At 45.8% G+C, this 16,197-nt stretch overlaps 1 protein-coding gene across 1 annotated transcript; it reads left to right on the forward strand.

The window, feature by feature from the left end:
* The first annotated feature begins 2,934 nt into the window (after positions 1–2,934).
* PHYH (phytanoyl-CoA 2-hydroxylase) lies at positions 2,935–15,908 on the forward strand. The gene is made up of 9 exons (XM_009568813.2): positions 2,935–3,165; positions 6,943–6,998; positions 7,852–7,962; positions 8,067–8,232; positions 8,874–8,955; positions 10,567–10,748; positions 11,550–11,699; positions 13,272–13,403; positions 15,818–15,908. The coding sequence occupies exons 1-9, from the start codon at positions 2,950–2,952 to the stop codon at positions 15,869–15,871; spliced, it is 1,149 nt and encodes a 382-aa protein (XP_009567108.2). The 5' UTR covers positions 2,935–2,949; the 3' UTR covers positions 15,872–15,908.
* Positions 15,909–16,197: the final 289 nt, after the last annotated feature.

Below are 16,197 nucleotides of genomic sequence, written 5' to 3' on the forward strand. Positions count from 1 at the left end.
ATGTGCAGTAGTGTTCTGCTTTATCTTTTTGATGGGATTCTTACCTGAATTTTGAAACAGATGAAGATTTATTGAGGTCCCTGTTTCAGTTTTGATTGTGAAAGCAATTGGAGTGCGTTCCTGAATTATAAATAGACTTTTCAGTGAAGTTATAATTAGGGCTTTAGTAATAAAACTATTACTCTGATTGCTTTTTCCTTTCCTTCACTTGAATTTGATTTGAAGGACCTTTATTATCTTTTTGTTTACCTATGACTAAGACTTTTCTTATAGTTCAGGAGTCAAAGGTCTGATTTTGTTGGCAACAGGCAGCTGGGTGTTGTCACTGCTGCTGCCAGTTGTCCCTTCATAATGCCTGTAATGCTTGTCTGTGACCACATCAAATCATTTTGAGAGGTTTTTTTCTAGATTCCTGACCTTGTTTGCCCTATTTTTGTGAAGAGCCTACGTTTTGTTGTAGCTCCCGAGGGAAGTGACTCCACTGAGCATATGTGGAACCACTGACCATGAGAGCCATAAACAGGAACGCACCCCAGGCAGCTGCCACAAATGGAGTGTGTAAACCTGCTCTGGTACACGTTTACTTAAATCACTGGGTGTTTTGTCACTGAGTTTTAAAGAGATTCAGCTTTTGCGATACAGGGTAAGTTCAGAAGCACTTCCTATCCATACCTTGGCTTCTGTTTATCTGTAGCACTGTATATTGACAGCTGAGCTTTTGGTTTGTTAACCTGTCACCTAAACGTCAGGAAGAAATTCTCCGTGATGAGGGTGGTGAAACCCTGGCCCAGGTTGCCCATGGAAGTCATGGCTGCCCCCTTCCTAGAGCTTCAAGGCCAGGTTGGATGAGGCCTGGAGCAGCCTGGTCTGGTGGGAGGTGTCCCTGCCCATGGCAGGGAGTTGAAACTGGGTGGGCTTCAAGGTCCCTTCCAACACAAACCATTCCATGATTTTGTGATTCTATGATTCTATGCCTAGGTCAGATAATTAAGCAAATTCAAGTGCTGGTCCAAATGATCTACAACTGCCTTATTCATGCTATCAAACTCTTTTCTTCTTCAGAACAGAGCAACCACTTTCAAACTGGCTGGGAATGGTCATTGGCGCGTGCTAGCTTATGACAAAAGCCCAGGAGATGGCTAGTTGGCTATGGTTGAAACCATTTCAGGGATTCTAATAGGTGAGACAACCAAATTCCCACATCTCTGAAGGCTCCTGAGCACCATGTAATTTATGTGGCCTCCATGACTCCCACCAGAGTCACCAACTCCAGGTATTTCCAGCCATCACTGTGACCAGAGTAGTAGTCAGGTCCGTGAAACCTGATGGGGTTTAGGTTCATGGTTTAGTGGTGGGCCTGGCAGTGTTAAATTTACAGTTGGATTCTATGATCTTACAGGTCTTTTCCAACCTAAGTGATTCTATGAAAAACATTGCAAAATGGAGTTAAGCTTCTTAAAGTAGCTGTGATGCAGAGTTTTGGTGCACACAACTATCATCATGAGACCGCCTGGAGCGACAGGGAACTTACTTGTGGGGTTGTATCTTTGGGAGCAGGGCCTGGCTGGATTGCTCATGAGCAATGGGTTTATGAACAAACTGGCAGGTGTGAAGATTTGTTTGTATATATTGAGCTGGCAAAATAATGCAAATTCTTATTATAATTTCTTTCTAGTCCTGATGCTGCTCTCCAGCATCGATTATTACAGTGTATTTGTTCCTGGGTTTGCTGTCCCCAGTTTCCCACTCCTCTCTGCTCTTCCAGCTCTCTTATCCAGATCCCCAACTTCTCCATCTCCTGGGAGAGTAGATGGGAGAGCAGCCTGCAAGGCTGCACCTGGAGCAGACAGCATGCTGTCTTTCTCCCACCTTCATCCTCCTCAGAGCTCTTCTGTCCCAACTCCCTGCCCTGTCCTGGTCAGAGATTAATCCCCGTGGCCCAGGGAAAGGAGAAAGATGAAGGATAGCAAATTCCAGCAGGACGTATTCCACCTTCCAGAAGCATCTACTTCACGACATAAAGCTTAAAGGACGAATTAGGTGTCACACGAATGGCACAAGCTAGTCTGAACATGACACGGGGCCTGAAATTCACTTTGCAGATGTGGTGAGGCTCTGCGGTGTGGTGGCAACAGGGACATGTGCAAAGATGATGAAAACCATCTTCTGAACTGGGCTGCAGGTCTCAGTTAATGGAGCTGTTTTCTGTCCCTCAATATTATTCTCCTTGAATGTGTCAGTTGATGCACTTATGGTGTTAACTGAGGCAGATGAGAGTGTACTGAGGACAGTGTATATTGAATATGCCACTTCTAACCATATTTGAGCTTCAGAAGAATTTTTTGCAACCTCTGCTTGCAGCTGCCCATTTTTTACACTTCCTCTCCCTACCCCAGATTTTTCCCTTTGGGCTTTTTTTCCCTCCCCTTCCTCCTCCCCAAGTGCTGCACTGTGACTTCTTTTGCTCCTTCCCCTCTTTTCTTACTCAAAAGCACCACGATGGAAAGCCCATGCAGCACAACACTGTCTCTCTGGTGCAGATTTGCTGCGGTCTGCAGACATCCCTGATATCTATCAGTGCAAATGAAACACTCAGTCCATCACACCAGGGTGACAGTGGGGGCATAAAAATCTCAACAGACCAATTCCTGGAGGGATAAGGCAAGCTCTGACAGTCTCCTTAGAAAGAGGAGATAAAATATATCCCTGCCAGCCTCGGCTGTGGTCTCTGCCCAAGAGCACCAAGCGTTTTTCTCTGCACAGGGCTGATGAAATCCTTGCAGCTCAGGAACTGCTGGCAGAGCGGGGGGGAAATATGGGAAGCGGGGGGATGTGCAGAAGCGTGCTCTGATCTTTCCGGTGTGTACAGCCCAGCCTCGAGCAGGTCCTCCCATCTGCAAACCCTGCCAGCCCTCGGCTGACGGCGGGGTTTCTGCAGCCTTTCTGAGCATGCACGGCTGCTGGCGCATGTGCAGCGAGGCAAAGGCTGCAGACGCCAACAGGGCCTTGATCCTCCCCAGCTGTGGTTATAGGATCAGGCTGGAGAGCGAGTACTCTGCCTGCCCAGGCGTGATGGAGCAGCTCGGGAAGCAGTCGGGACCAGCAGCTCGGTTGGACACCATCCTCCGGCACCTCTCCCCGCGACTTGGCGCATCCCCTGCTCCTGTATCCTTTCTGCTGTGGGGTGGGAAGTGTTTGTGTGTGTGCAGACAGAGGGATGTTGGCCCTGTCAGGGTCAGGGCTCTGCTTCCCCCACCCCAGTGAGCTTTTGTGCATCGCTCACCACGTGTTCGTGTGTGCGTGGGCACCGAGGAGAGGTTTGGGGTGGTTTGCCCTACAAGGACACCCTGCTCGGGAAGGACACAGGGTCAGTGTCCCAACCCTGTGGCCTGGTTACGGGGTGGTGAAGTGCAGAGGGGGCTGTGACCCACACAGCCCCTTGGCGAGGGCGATGCACAAGGGCAGCGCTTCCCCTGGCAGAACTGACTGCTGTTTTGAAGCCAGCACCCACGCAACCCCGAAAGCCTCTTGCTGCCTAGTGCTTTCTCCATGAACTTCAGTCCTGTAGGCACAGGAATGTGTTTCTGAAGGGTGAGCAGCCTCTTGGCAGCCCCTTGGGCACCGAGCAGAGATTATCTGTGGTGGATTTTCCTCTTAGAGGCTCGTGGGTCTGAGGGAGAGAAACTCTACAAGGCTTACCAGTTGCACGGGGAGTCTCGGACTTTGTGACGAGCAGCAGGAAAAACATTGAAGTTTGGTTTGTGAGTGGCAAATGAGGTGGAAATTTTGGAGGTTGCCAGCTTTATGATAGCTCAAAGAAAGAAAATCTTGACAGAAGGAATATTTCACATTGGTCTGTCCTATGCTTCCAACAGTTAAATGCAGACTGTCGGCTGACAGTACTTTTAAAGTGACGGCCATCAATCTTCCTTTTTTGTTTTAAAGAAATAAAAGATTTTTAAATGCTGCTCAAGCTCACTGAGTGCTGAATGCCAATATTACCTCTGAATTAGAATAAACTGATGAAGAGAATGTGATCAAACAGCATGTAAGAGACTTCAGATATATTAAAGATATGAAGATTTATGGATAATAGCTGACTTAGACTGCTGTAAGACACAGGTGCAAGTAGGAACACAAAACAGGAAATAAATGCTAGGGAAAGCAACCTGGTTGTAAGGAGAGGGTAAGGAGAAGCGCTGCACGAGCTGTTTTGTTTCTAAATCCAGCTACAATGGTCATGATGCAGAGAAGTTTGGACAAAAATATGACTAAATTGGGCTGGGAGAAGCAAGGTGTATGGGTAAGGTAAAAGATCAAATCTAGTAAGAATGGATTTATTTGAGATGCATTACCTCAGTGCAGTGGGTTTGTTGTAATTTCTGGCTTGGTGAATGGGTAGGACAGTGAGTTTTCTTTCTAGAAAATACCTCTCCCTTTACAGAGAAAGATATGTCTTAATAGAAATGCCTTGATAGAGTAATAAAATGTAAAATCCTGAAGCCCTTGGGGTGTCTGCACTGCCCTGCTGGGGTGCAGATGTGAGCACTCCCTTCTTTCTGCTCCGTTAACCCTGCAGCAGGGGTTAGCTGCCTTCTGCAGGCTCACCCCAGGCTCTGATCTTCCCAGCCTGAAGAGGGAGCATCCTAATCCTCTCTGTTTATTTAAAATTAAACTTGTGTAATAGAGAGCTTAATACCACCTTGCACATACCTCGATTCCTCCTGTAGTTGCTTTTAGGGATCGGTATATTAGAGATTAGTGCGTGTTGGTTGTACTGATTTATTGGAAGATGAGTTATTCCTACGCAACTCTGGAAAAACTCTGCCTTCGCAGTGTCCTCCCATGTGGCCTCAGGAAGGAGAAGCAGTAGAAGATGAAATGTGGCAGGTTTTTCCTGGAAGCTTGGTATAGGAGCTAGAGGGGAGTGCTGTGCTGGTAGCAGCAGCACTTGTCTCCTTACAGAAAGACAGCTGAGAAATAGCCACATACACAAGAGCCTGGAGAAGACCTCCGTTCCCACAGCTGTGAATTCACTTGGGTGCTGCCTGGTTTGGGACACAGTGGGGGAAAAAATCAGCACACCAACTGCAGAAGCGAAGTTTTCCTCAAAATGTGGGCAAACAGAGGAGATTCAGAAAGCAACTGCTCCACTTGAGTGATTTGAGGGTTTGGCTACTTCTGTTCAAACCGTGATGATGCTGGCAGAGTGGTGGCTGTGAAGCCAGGACCATCTCTCCAGGTGTCTGTGAGGTGGTTTCTAAGAGAACTATACAAGTTTATTGTGCTTGCCTTAGGTACGCAGGAGTTTGAACCATCCCTGGAAACTCTGCAGGGAGATGTTTTGGGAAAGCTGCTGGGGATCTTGAACCTTGCTGTGCCTGCTTTGGTCTCTGTGAAAGTATTTTATTGCCTGCTTGGTTGTCTAACATGTCTGCGAATACGTTAATTCTGATGTGTGTGAGTGTGAGAGGAAAAGTGTAAATACTCTGTGCTTTCATCAAAATGAGCAGCTGGAGGTGGCATCTTCTTCCCAGCTTGGGTGCCTCTTGTTTTCAGTTGTCTAAGCAACCCAAACTTGACCTAAGCAACCCAAACTTGACCTTTGAGCACTGCAGGGTGGCTAGAGCAAAACCAGTGAGAGGAAGAGGCAATGTGAAGCCCAGGAGGAAGGTGTTAAACAGGGTCCAGCATTTGGTAGACTTGTCCACTGTCCCCTCATTCTGGGAGGTGGATGGGTGCTAAGGGGGGCGCCTCAGCAGGAGTTCAACCAGTGTCTATGTCTCCATCAGCTGCCTCTGGACGTTTAAGAGCCTGGATGGCCAGGAGTTCCATTGTTACTGAAGATGGACCTCTCAGTTGTGGAATTTCTTGCTCTGAGACCTGCTGTGGGGTTTCCACCTGATCTTTCTACATCCTCTTCCTTCTCACTCCCTTCTATCCAGTTCTCAGCACCTTTTCCTCCCTCTGGCTCATAATTTTTGTTACACTGCTGTCCACGTCATGTTTTTTCTCCTATGACATATGACTCTTGACCAGCTAATCTTTAAGCTTTCTGATGCAGAGATCATAGACACAACTGTTGCAATGAAACCCATTTCTTACTCCAGAAGCAGGCATGCTTTTATGGCACATTTAAAAAGTAGTGGTGAGCCATAGAGGAAAGGTTTTGGTTTACACAGAAGGATCTGCATGAAAATGTTCTGGTTTTGGCCTTGCCCTTGGGTGATGCTTCAGTGCCATGCATAAAGGTCTTGTGAGGCTTCAGCAGCAAGTGAAGTTTAATTGCTCTGTGGCTGAGAATTCCTTGCTCTGCATAGGAGAACACAACTGTGCTTATTTAAACACATTGAAATGAGTTGGGGTGGATGACGACCCTTTTTAACTTCTCTATTCGTGCTCTCCTTATCAAGTTCGAGAGGGACCTAATTTCTGCAGTAACTGGAGAGAAGGTGAGGGTTTGCACCTCCACATGGGAATGTGAAGTCCCAGCTTCACCACATATGACTTCTGGCTCTGAATTTGGTGCACTGATGTTAGGCAAGATGAAGAAGCACTCCCAGAAAGCACTGCTCTGTGGAGCAAAGAAAGGGCCATTGGGCAAGTAAACATCTCCATTGAATGTTTCATTGTGTGTCTTGACGTTCTGTGAGATGAATCGAGGCATGTAGACTACTGTGGTGTCTCAGGCATTTTATACTGACTTTTCTATATGAGCGGACAAGGCTGTACTAGGCTGCTGTTTTATAGTTTTCTACCAGATGTGCTACTCTGAAGGCTGAAAAGATATTTTTAGAAGCAAAATAAACAAGTCTGTGGATTAAATGTCCAGCACAGCACTTATCTTTAAGGCAAACCATGTTGTAGGATTCCAGACACAAGTGTATACCTGTTCTTCTACTCTATTGTACTTGAGTGTATATTCCTTAATTTCCATCCCAGACAAGCTTTCCTACTTCAGCCCAAATTAGTGCTGTTCCTCAGCCAGCAAAGTTTCGGTAAGCTGTATCTTCTTTTATAAAGATAAAAAAAAGTAACCTACGGAACTCGGTTCTTTTTTTCATAGAATCGTAGAATAGTGTGGGTTGGAAAGGACATTAAAGATCATCCAGTTCCAACCCCCCTGCCATAGGCAGGGACACCTCCCACTGGATCAGGCTGCCCAAGGCCCTATCCAACCTGGCCTTGAACACCTCCAGGGATGGGGCAGCCACGGCTTCCCTGGGTAACCTCTGCCAGTGCCTCACCACTCTCATGGTGAAGAAATTCTTTCTTATGTCCAGCCTAAATCTGCCCCTCTCCAGTTTATACCTGTTCCCCTTCGTCCTATCCCCACAAGCCTTTATGAACAGTTTCTGGCACATGTGTTGATCACCAGACACTGTGTAACCTTTCATTTTGCAGGGCTATATTCTTCTTCATTTAACTGTAGTTAACGATGCATCTTGAAAACATCTGAGTGGATAATCTGACAGCAGAGAGTATTCCTGTGTGCTTCTGTATCTCTGAGCTGAGAGTAAAGCTGCTGAGAACTTATTCCAACTCTCCTGCTCACCTCTCCACTCTGGGAGGGCACATGGGGAAAGCTTTGAATTCTGCCACAGAAGTAGTGGGTAGCCGTGGGCAGAGATGTTGCACAGCCACCAACACACCACTCTGGCTCTGCTGTGGCTTGGGAAACGTGGCACACCTGCAGAGCTGAGGTAGACAAGCAAGTGGGGAGTGTTTCTCACCTTTTTTCTCCAGCAGCTGCTGATCTGCTCTATGTCACCACCTTTCTGCCAGGTCTTGCCAACGCTGCTCTTGTTGTCCTGTAGTGCCCTACTAATGTGTTTTTCATCTGTGTCTTAGCTATACCCTGGACAACGATGTCCTCACCACAGAGCAAAGGCAGTTCTACGAAGACAATGGGTATCTGCTCATTAAGAAGCTGGTTTCTGATGAAGATATTGAGCGCTTCAGGTATGGGGCATTTGCCTAAGTGTGTGCAGCAGCATCCCAAGAGAGCACTGGGAAGCTGGAGGAAGCTGGACTCTCCCAACACAGATGTTCCCTCTGCTTTGCAGGAAGGAATTTGTGAGGATCTGTAAAAAAGAGGTGAAGCCACCAGGAGCTATGATTATGAAAAATGAGTCCCTGAGATCCCAGTATGGTCAGTCTGAAAAAGTAGTTAATAAAGTACAGGACTTCCAGGAAGATAAAGAGTTGTTCCGATACTGCACTCTGCCAGAGGTAAAACAAACCCCAAACCACCAGGAAAAAGGAGGATGGTGGTGGGAGGAGCCTATATGAGCGTATCTATGTTCTAATTGGAATACGAAGAAGCTTTTTTTGGTTTCGCTAAAGCTATATCCTTCATCCCTTCGAGTCCCTATATGTCACTCTCATAAGTATATATGAGAGGAAGGAATACCACCATCTTTTAAGATTGCTTTGCATTAACACAGGATGGATGGTGAGCGGAAGACTTAAAGTAGCGCTCATCTGCTCCTGTAGTGGGTGAGTCAGTCAGGAATGTGGCTAGTAGGACAGGTCAACAACATTTTCTAAATGTCTTTTATCCAGGCAATCATCTGTCTGGGCAGGTCCAGCTTAGTCCATACTCATGTTGTGATGGTAAACCGTATCTTTGTGGAATTATGCCCCTCCCCACTCAGCAGCCTGCTGCACCATCCTCTGTCTTGGCCTCCTACCACCATCCTCTTTTGTGTGCCATACCAGAAGCTGCCTCCTGCCCTGCATGTCTCCATCCCAACCTCCTCCTCCTGTAGCCTAGTCCACCCCCAAACATCCCAGTCCCAGTGCTTCCTCAGCATTTTTCCTCTAGTCTTTCATGTCTTTAATATTTTTTCCTAATGCTTCCTTCCTTGTAGGTCCTCAGATACGTCGAGTGCTTCACAGGGCCAAACATCATGGCAATGCACACCATGCTGATAAACAAACTTCCAGATTCTGGTAAGGAAAATTTGGATAAGAGGAAAATAGAGAAATTGTTGTGTGTCTGCTGTCTGTCTGGCCAAAACTGAACTTAGTTTTTTAGAAAAGCTCTTAAAAAAAAAAAATCAAACAAATTAAAACCAAATAACTTCAAAAATTTACAAGGCCACTTTAGTAATAGTTGTTTGTTTCCTTTTAACCTTGGCTTAATGAGAACTTTTCTTGTATTTAACGTTCAGGGAATGTTTGTTTGCAGAAAATGGTGGTGGTCTTGGTTGCATCACTTGTGTTCAAAGTGAACAAGTGAGCTCTCTTTCAGCTGGCTGCATTTGCATAAAGGCCAGGTTTAAAACACGCTATGCCTTTTAAGCTCAGTTTCTCAAATCTGTTGAAGATTAGTGCTTCCAAGGACCTCGGTAAAAAGCAATAAATACAGAGATCATCCTTTGCTTGGAGTTTATATGCGCCTGATCTCACTGCACACTCAGCGCTTTGAATTGAAGAAACTTGAATAGGTGCCAAAAGAAGGTATTCAAAGCCTGATTTCTCAAAACTGAGATTATAATTTATACAGGAGTGATAGGCAAGGAGAGATGAAAAGAGCCGAAATAACCATATTGTAGTTTTTCAAGGTAGCTTTGACTCTGCATAAGCTGTTGTGGTTTAGTGAAGCTGAGACCTGAGCTATGTTTCTTATTCCCAGGTGTGCAGCTTCCGAGCAGGTACTTAGTACTTTGAGTTATTAAAATACTGAGTTTGTTCAAATCATCTCCACTTGTTATCTGAAATATGCCACAGCAGTCTGTATCATTTTGGTTTGGAAATTCAAGAGGAGACCATATATTTTTAAAGTAAAATAGAACAATAATAAACAAGAAATGGAAAGTTGCTCCATATTTGCAAGGTCTCGACCAGTATCTTATAGGATTTTCTCAGTATCTTTTAGGATTACTTTAGGAGAGGTGAAGCTCTCAGGAGAGTTTTTGAGGCTACCCAAAGTCTAAATAACACGGCAAACGAGGCAAGTGGAAACATCCTGACTGTATCGATCTGAGGAGCAAACTCCATGGCAAAATAAATATATAAGTAAAATATAAAAGGCTGTTTTGGTGTGGATGATATGTTTCCGTTTCCATAGTGGGAAAAGAAGTAACAAACAAAACTTCAGAAATATTTCCTTTTGTTTGGACTTGATGGAAAAAAGCTTTGAGGGGAAAGGCTGATGGAGTGCTAGGTGGACCATCGGGAGAGGCTGCAGTCCATAAATTGTGCTTTTTCTATTATTTAAAAAAAAAAGCTAGATAAATGTGTGTGAATGGTGAAAACTTGGCAAGGGGTTGGTTGTGGTGAAGGCCAGCAAAAGGAGTCTTCTGAGAGATTGCACAGCCTCCTGGGATTTACTGTGTCCCTGTGCTGTTGCTGACCCAAGAGCCACCTCTGTGCTCTTGGTCTGTCTTGAGATGCGATGTAAGCCAAGGCAGTGGTGGGCTGGAGAAGACACTGAGTCCACAAAGTCCTTCCAGTAGCAAGCAGCAGTTTCTTAGGACACGTCACAAGTTCAGTAGTTTATGGGAAAGAAAAGGCTGTGTTATATTTAATGAGGTTGAAGGTTTTGAACCTGTGTTGCAGATAAACAGACTTTTCTCCACCCCATGCATCAGGACTTGCACTATTTCCCCTTCCGGCCTGCGGACCGCATCGTGTGCTCTTGGACCGCTATGGAGAGGGCTGACCAGGACAACGGCTGCCTGATTGTGCAGCCAGGGACGCATAACGAGACCCTGAAACCTCACAGCTATCCAAAATGGGAGGTAGAGAGGCACAGGGGGGGCTGGGGAGGGCACACATGGGGGGCACACATTTTGACTGGAGAGAAGTCACTGTGGAGGGGTGATGCACAGGTCAAAGCTGAAGTTTTCAGTGATGGTTTTTCTTTAAATGCAAACACTGATTTGTTGCTTTGGAAGAGAATTCCTTGGTTGGCTTCACTCCGTGTAACTCAATGGTGGCCCTCCTGAAGCTGGGCAGATTTGCTCCTGTTCCCACCTTCTAGAAATTGTCCAGCACATCATGGCCTAACAGATAAACCCATGCAACTATTTTCCACTGCCCTTGCCAAGTCTGAGGACTATTTCTTCTCCTGTGAATTTGTTCCTGCCTGGCAAGCATGTACTGCCCCAAAGAGGAGACATTGGATAGTAAACAACTGGGTGGATTAAAATATCAAGTAGTGGCTTCCTTTTGAGGATGGATGTTTCCTGACCTGCCCTGGTGTTGGTGATGGTTATACTGGGTCAAGAAGGCTGGACCCCGGTGGTGGCATTTGGCTGCACGTGTCAGATTCTCTGGTGCTCTTCTCTGTTCTCTGTAGCCCAGAAACATTCTTAATTGTCTGAATCCAACTTCAGAAAATGGAAAATGTGTTATTTTGCTCTTCCTCAGCCTCTGAGTAGGAAGACTTGTAGGCACGTGGACAAGCTCTTAGTTAGACACAGTGAATACACTGTCCAGAAGAAAGTAGAGCAGTAGCTGCCCCTGCTGCCCCTCACACTGAGAATCAATGATTGTTCTTGTTTTAACTGAGTGATTTCAACTCGGGGTTTTTTTTCTAGGGTAAAACCAACAAACTTTTTCATGGGCTGCTTGATGAGAATGAGAAGAGCCCCAGGGTTCACCTTGTCATGGAGAAAGGCGACACGGTGTTCTTCCATCCCCTGCTCATTCATGGCTCTGGGATAAACAAGACATCAGGTTTCCGAAAGGTAGGAATCCATCTCTTCATATAGCTTTTGATATTTGTGATTTGTTTAAAGCTGATCAAATTATACGCCTCCTTTCCAAGCACACAAATACCAGAATGAAATTTGCTTAGTTTTCTAGGTTCCTAACATACTCCTACACTCTTATTTTTTAATTCTAAACATCTCTGATCCTGTGTGGCTGCTTGAGAAAAACAGAGCAGGAGTAGAAATTTGATGTTCCATCTGTTTTTGAAGCCTGGCTGGCTGTACTTGCTTTTCCTATAGTTCCCCTCCAACTGTCCCAAGTACCAGGAACTTCTCTAACTTTCTTCCCCCGCCTTCTTGGTATCTCATCTCTGGATAGCGGAAGCCTCCATCATCCAATGAATAATATCCGTTTATTTGATAACATGACCCATTTTTCTATTAAAGATTTGATTACATCAGCTATTCATTTTGCATCATTATTACTTAACTGGAACAGGCAAAAATGCCCTCCTTTGGTGGCCTGATCCTTTCTCAGACGTGGATTCAGCCAGGCGCGTAAGGAGCTATAGTCTCTAGTGTAGCCACTAGTAGCAATGCAGACATTTCCTCTCACACAGTCCAACACAGGCTGCTCAATTTTTATTTCCTTTTGCCTGCATTGACAGCTGTATGGCCCAATATTTCAGCCCCAGTAGCAGTTTACTGGTGTGGAATTCCTTTCTCCTGCGATCATAGAATCATAGAATCACCAGGTTGGAAAGGACCCACTGGATCATTGAGTCCAACCATTCCTATCAATCCCTAAATCATGCCCCTCAGCACCTCATCCACCCGTCCCTTAAACACCTCCAGGGAAGGTGACTCAAGCACCTCCCTGGGCAGCCTCTGCCAGTGCCCAATGACCATGAAAGCAGAGAGGACTTCAGGTGCGGAGAGTTTAACCTGCTGGCTCTTTCCTGGCTAGAGAAGCTGTAGTCCTATTTAGTATCCTGCAGGAACACAACAGCTTCCTCATATTGTGCCAAATCCCTACTTTTGTCTGTCTTTGGGGGAAATCACTGAGTATCCTGGAGCTCCCTGAGCCAGGCTATGGTACAACACCCTTAGAGATCTGGCAGGATCTCTCTTGCAGCTGGCATAGCTCGTGTCATGAGAGAACAGCTTTTTCCGTTGGGACATTTCTATTTATTTCCTCTAGACTGGTTGAGCAAGAACTGATTACAAAATAAGTAGGTTGATGTGACTGTCGGGTGCAGGGAGTAAGAACTCTTACTGAATATCCAGGTCTGCTCCAACTCTGATTTTCCCTATTCCCACTCTAGTTGCCGATATTCTGAGATCAATTCTCCAGTTCATGCTGGAGAGTGTTTGGGAGAGAAGGGAAGGAAGAAAAGCACATCAGCGAGCAAAAGTATTTCTCCAAGAGCGTTTCTCCAAGGAGACACTCTCAGGAGAGCAGGAGTGCTTGGAAAGGAGGAAGGAATTTGCTGAGGCAGTCTGTAAGGAAGGGATGGGATATTAATGAACTGAGATGCATGAGGTTTCATATCCACCCATCATTTGTAATCAATATGGTACTGAGTGATGCCTGATTTCATCTTGCAGAGTATAAGCTGCCACTTCGCCAGCTCAGAGTGCTACTACATTGATGTCAAGAACACAACCCAAGAGGACCTGGAGAAAGAACTGGTAGAAATGGTTCACAAGAAATACAACACAACTTCTGTGGAACTCAGGGTAAGACATGGCTAAATGCCCTTCGTTACCACCTCGGTCTGTCCCCTGTCCAGTCTCACCCTTGAGACAGATTTGTGCTTTTTGCTATACCCAGTCTGGGAGATCAGGCTCTGCCAAACAGAGGTGTTTGGTAGAATAAAAGATGTTCAGAGGATGACCTGCCAGTCAGGCTTTTGAAGGACTTTTTTGTTCATAAGGGTGCTTCTTGCTACCTTGGAGAGGTGACCTTGCTCCCTGGACATCCCCTTCACATCTCTTGAGCTCTAGAAGTTCCTCCTCCAGCTCTGCATGTCAAAATGGGTTTTGTGAGCATGCCTTGATCCCTTCCAGTGCTAGCACGCTGGCTGAACTGGAGCACATTACACCAGCACTTCATAATGTGGCTGAGAGTGATGATGTAGCATAAGTGAGGAGGAGATGTGGACTCCTGTCATGATGGCTCAACTCTGAGGCTGCTCGTGTGCACTTCTTGCACCATTCAAGGGGGGGTCTAGACTTCACCCCACTGGGTGGCAGAAGGAAGAGCTAACATGGCAAGGCAGAAATAGGGTGAAGTCTGCAAGGTTTGCCCTTCACTGATCAGAGGGCTGCAGCACCTCCCATACGAGGATAGGCTGAAAGTTGGAGAAGAGAAGACTCCGAGGAGACCTTATAGCAACTTTCCAGTACCTGAAGGGGGCTACAAGAAAGCTGGGGAGGGACTTTTTACAAAGGCTTGTAGTGATACAACAAGGGGCGATGGCTGTAAGCTGGAGAGGGGAAGATTTAGACTAGACATAAGGAGGATTTTCTTCACCATGAGAGTGGTGAGGCACTGGCACAGGTTGCCCAGGGAAGTTGTGGCTGCCCCATCCCTGGAGGTGTTCAAGGCCAGATTGGATGGGGCCTTGGGCAGCCTGATCCAGTGGGAGGTGTCCCTGCCCATGGCAGGGGGGTTGGAACTGGATGATGGTTAATGTCCCTTCCAACCCAAACCATTCTATGGTTCTGTGATTCACTGCATCTCTTAGGTATGGTTTGTTTTAGGATTGCATCTGAACCAGAGTTCATTGTAGTTATATTTGGGCTGTGCAATGGAAATGGGAAGATGTGGTCATCTCTTGCCCTGAATTCACAAGTGTAAGAAGGTGCAGTAAATTTAACGTTTGTCCACAGTTTGTATGCCCACAGTTTTTACAGTGTCCCCTCCTAGTGGCAGGTGGATTTTCCTTCTAGAACACGTAGCCGCGTCTGACTGCAACAGTAGACCGAATTGTTTAGTTAAATATAATCCCACTTGACTTGCTTAGACTTCAGGCTGCAGCAGGTACCCCAGCAGCGATGTACATCTACCTTGGAAAAAGGAGGGGGCGTAATGGACTCTTGCTGAATAACTGAAACCATTGTGTAAAATAGATAGCACGTCTAAGTTCTTCAGGGATTCAGCTACTGAAAGAAAAATAAGCTTTGTTACTAGGACGGGAATGTTCTGGATTTCTTAAATCTGCAGCAGTTCCCAAACATAGGCAGTAAAACAGGGCAGTAAGACCTAGATGTAATAGGCAGCAATTTTGTTTTAAAATGTATGTATTTTACAGATATTGCGATATCGAGGGCATTTGGGAGGACAGGTGTTTCTTTTACAACTTCAGGGGTTCGTTTTGTTTTGGTTTATCCCCACAGTGAGCCTGGGAATGGTGGGGTGTCCAGATGTGTCTTGTAAGCCTGATCTCACATGTTGCCTGTGAAATTACAGCTTGCTTGACTTCTGATTCCTGGAGTTACTTACGTGTGCAGTGAAATCCAAAGTGATGCTTAGTGAGGAGCTCCTCTTCTTGTGAGTGTGAGCCCACACAACCCAAGACAAGTCTGCCTGTTTTCATGTAGCTTTAAGCATTTTTTAACCAGAGTTGGAGCTTTCACCCAGAGCAGTGCCCAGCCTTTATAGTTCGCCATCATAAGACTAGCGATAAGAACTAAGCAAACCTCACACAGGGACACTGAAGTAGGAGCTTCCCTGCAAGCTGCAGGCAGTTGATGAGCTTTTCCGATCCCCCAAAGGCACACAAAGGAGGTGTTGTGTGCACAAGCAGGCAAGGGTGACTTTTTGCAAGGGTAATATTCTTGGTGCTGCTCATATTTCCTCTTCTGCCACCTTCCAGAACTGAACCATGGGCATCTCGCCATCCGTGTAACGCCTGCAAATAACCTCTGTCTTGGAGGTGGAGGTTGCACTTCTTCCTTAGTTTTGGCTGTATTTTTGTTCTCAATGTTTAGGATTTGAAACCATATTCAATGAGTGTTTTGGTATGCTTTTATGGGTAGGTAGCTAACCTGAGAACGCTGTATCTGTTTCCATCTCTGCAAACGGAAATCCTGGTTACAGTTTTTGCTGGCCTTTAAAGCTTTTCCTTTGTCTCTTTTTTGTTTTGAAGGATATTTGGAGCTTCCGAGCACGGCTTGTGCAAGGCGAAAGAATTAACCTGTAGAACAAGCTCTGAAGAGCAAGATGGAAAACGTGCCTGGCCGGAGAGTGCAGACCCTGCCTCTGGAGGCAGAATGATGTGTGCTTTGTTGACCTTGGCATTGGTCATTTAGCAAAATGCTGCATCGAAAATCATTTTATGCTAATACAAAATAATTGCACTGAGGTTGAACGGCTGAAGAAGCTGTTTTCTAGCCTAGAAAAGCAGAGATTTGCTGTGGTTATATTAGACAATTGAAGTATTAAGGTCATGAAAGATCACCTTGATTTTATTTGATGGTTTCATTCCTGGTTTTTACTACTTTTTCACATGGTATACCTTTGGGATGA

Source organism: Cuculus canorus, chromosome 1 (genome assembly GCF_017976375.1).
Source record: "Cuculus canorus isolate bCucCan1 chromosome 1, bCucCan1.pri, whole genome shotgun sequence".
NCBI lineage: Eukaryota > Metazoa > Chordata > Aves > Cuculiformes > Cuculidae > Cuculus > Cuculus canorus.

Excerpts from the sequence above, each read along its gene's own strand:
- PHYH (XM_009568813.2), top strand. The coding sequence starts at position 2,950 with ATGCACGGCTGCTGGCGCATGTGCAGCGAGGCAAAGGCTGCAGACGCC. Across the intron at positions 6,999-7,851 it reads CCTCAGCCAGCAAAGTTTCG|CTATACCCTGGACAACGATG; the intron begins GTAAGCTGTATC and ends TCTGTGTCTTAG. Across the intron at positions 10,749-11,549 it reads ACAGCTATCCAAAATGGGAG|GGTAAAACCAACAAACTTTT; the intron begins GTAGAGAGGCAC and ends TTTTTTTTCTAG.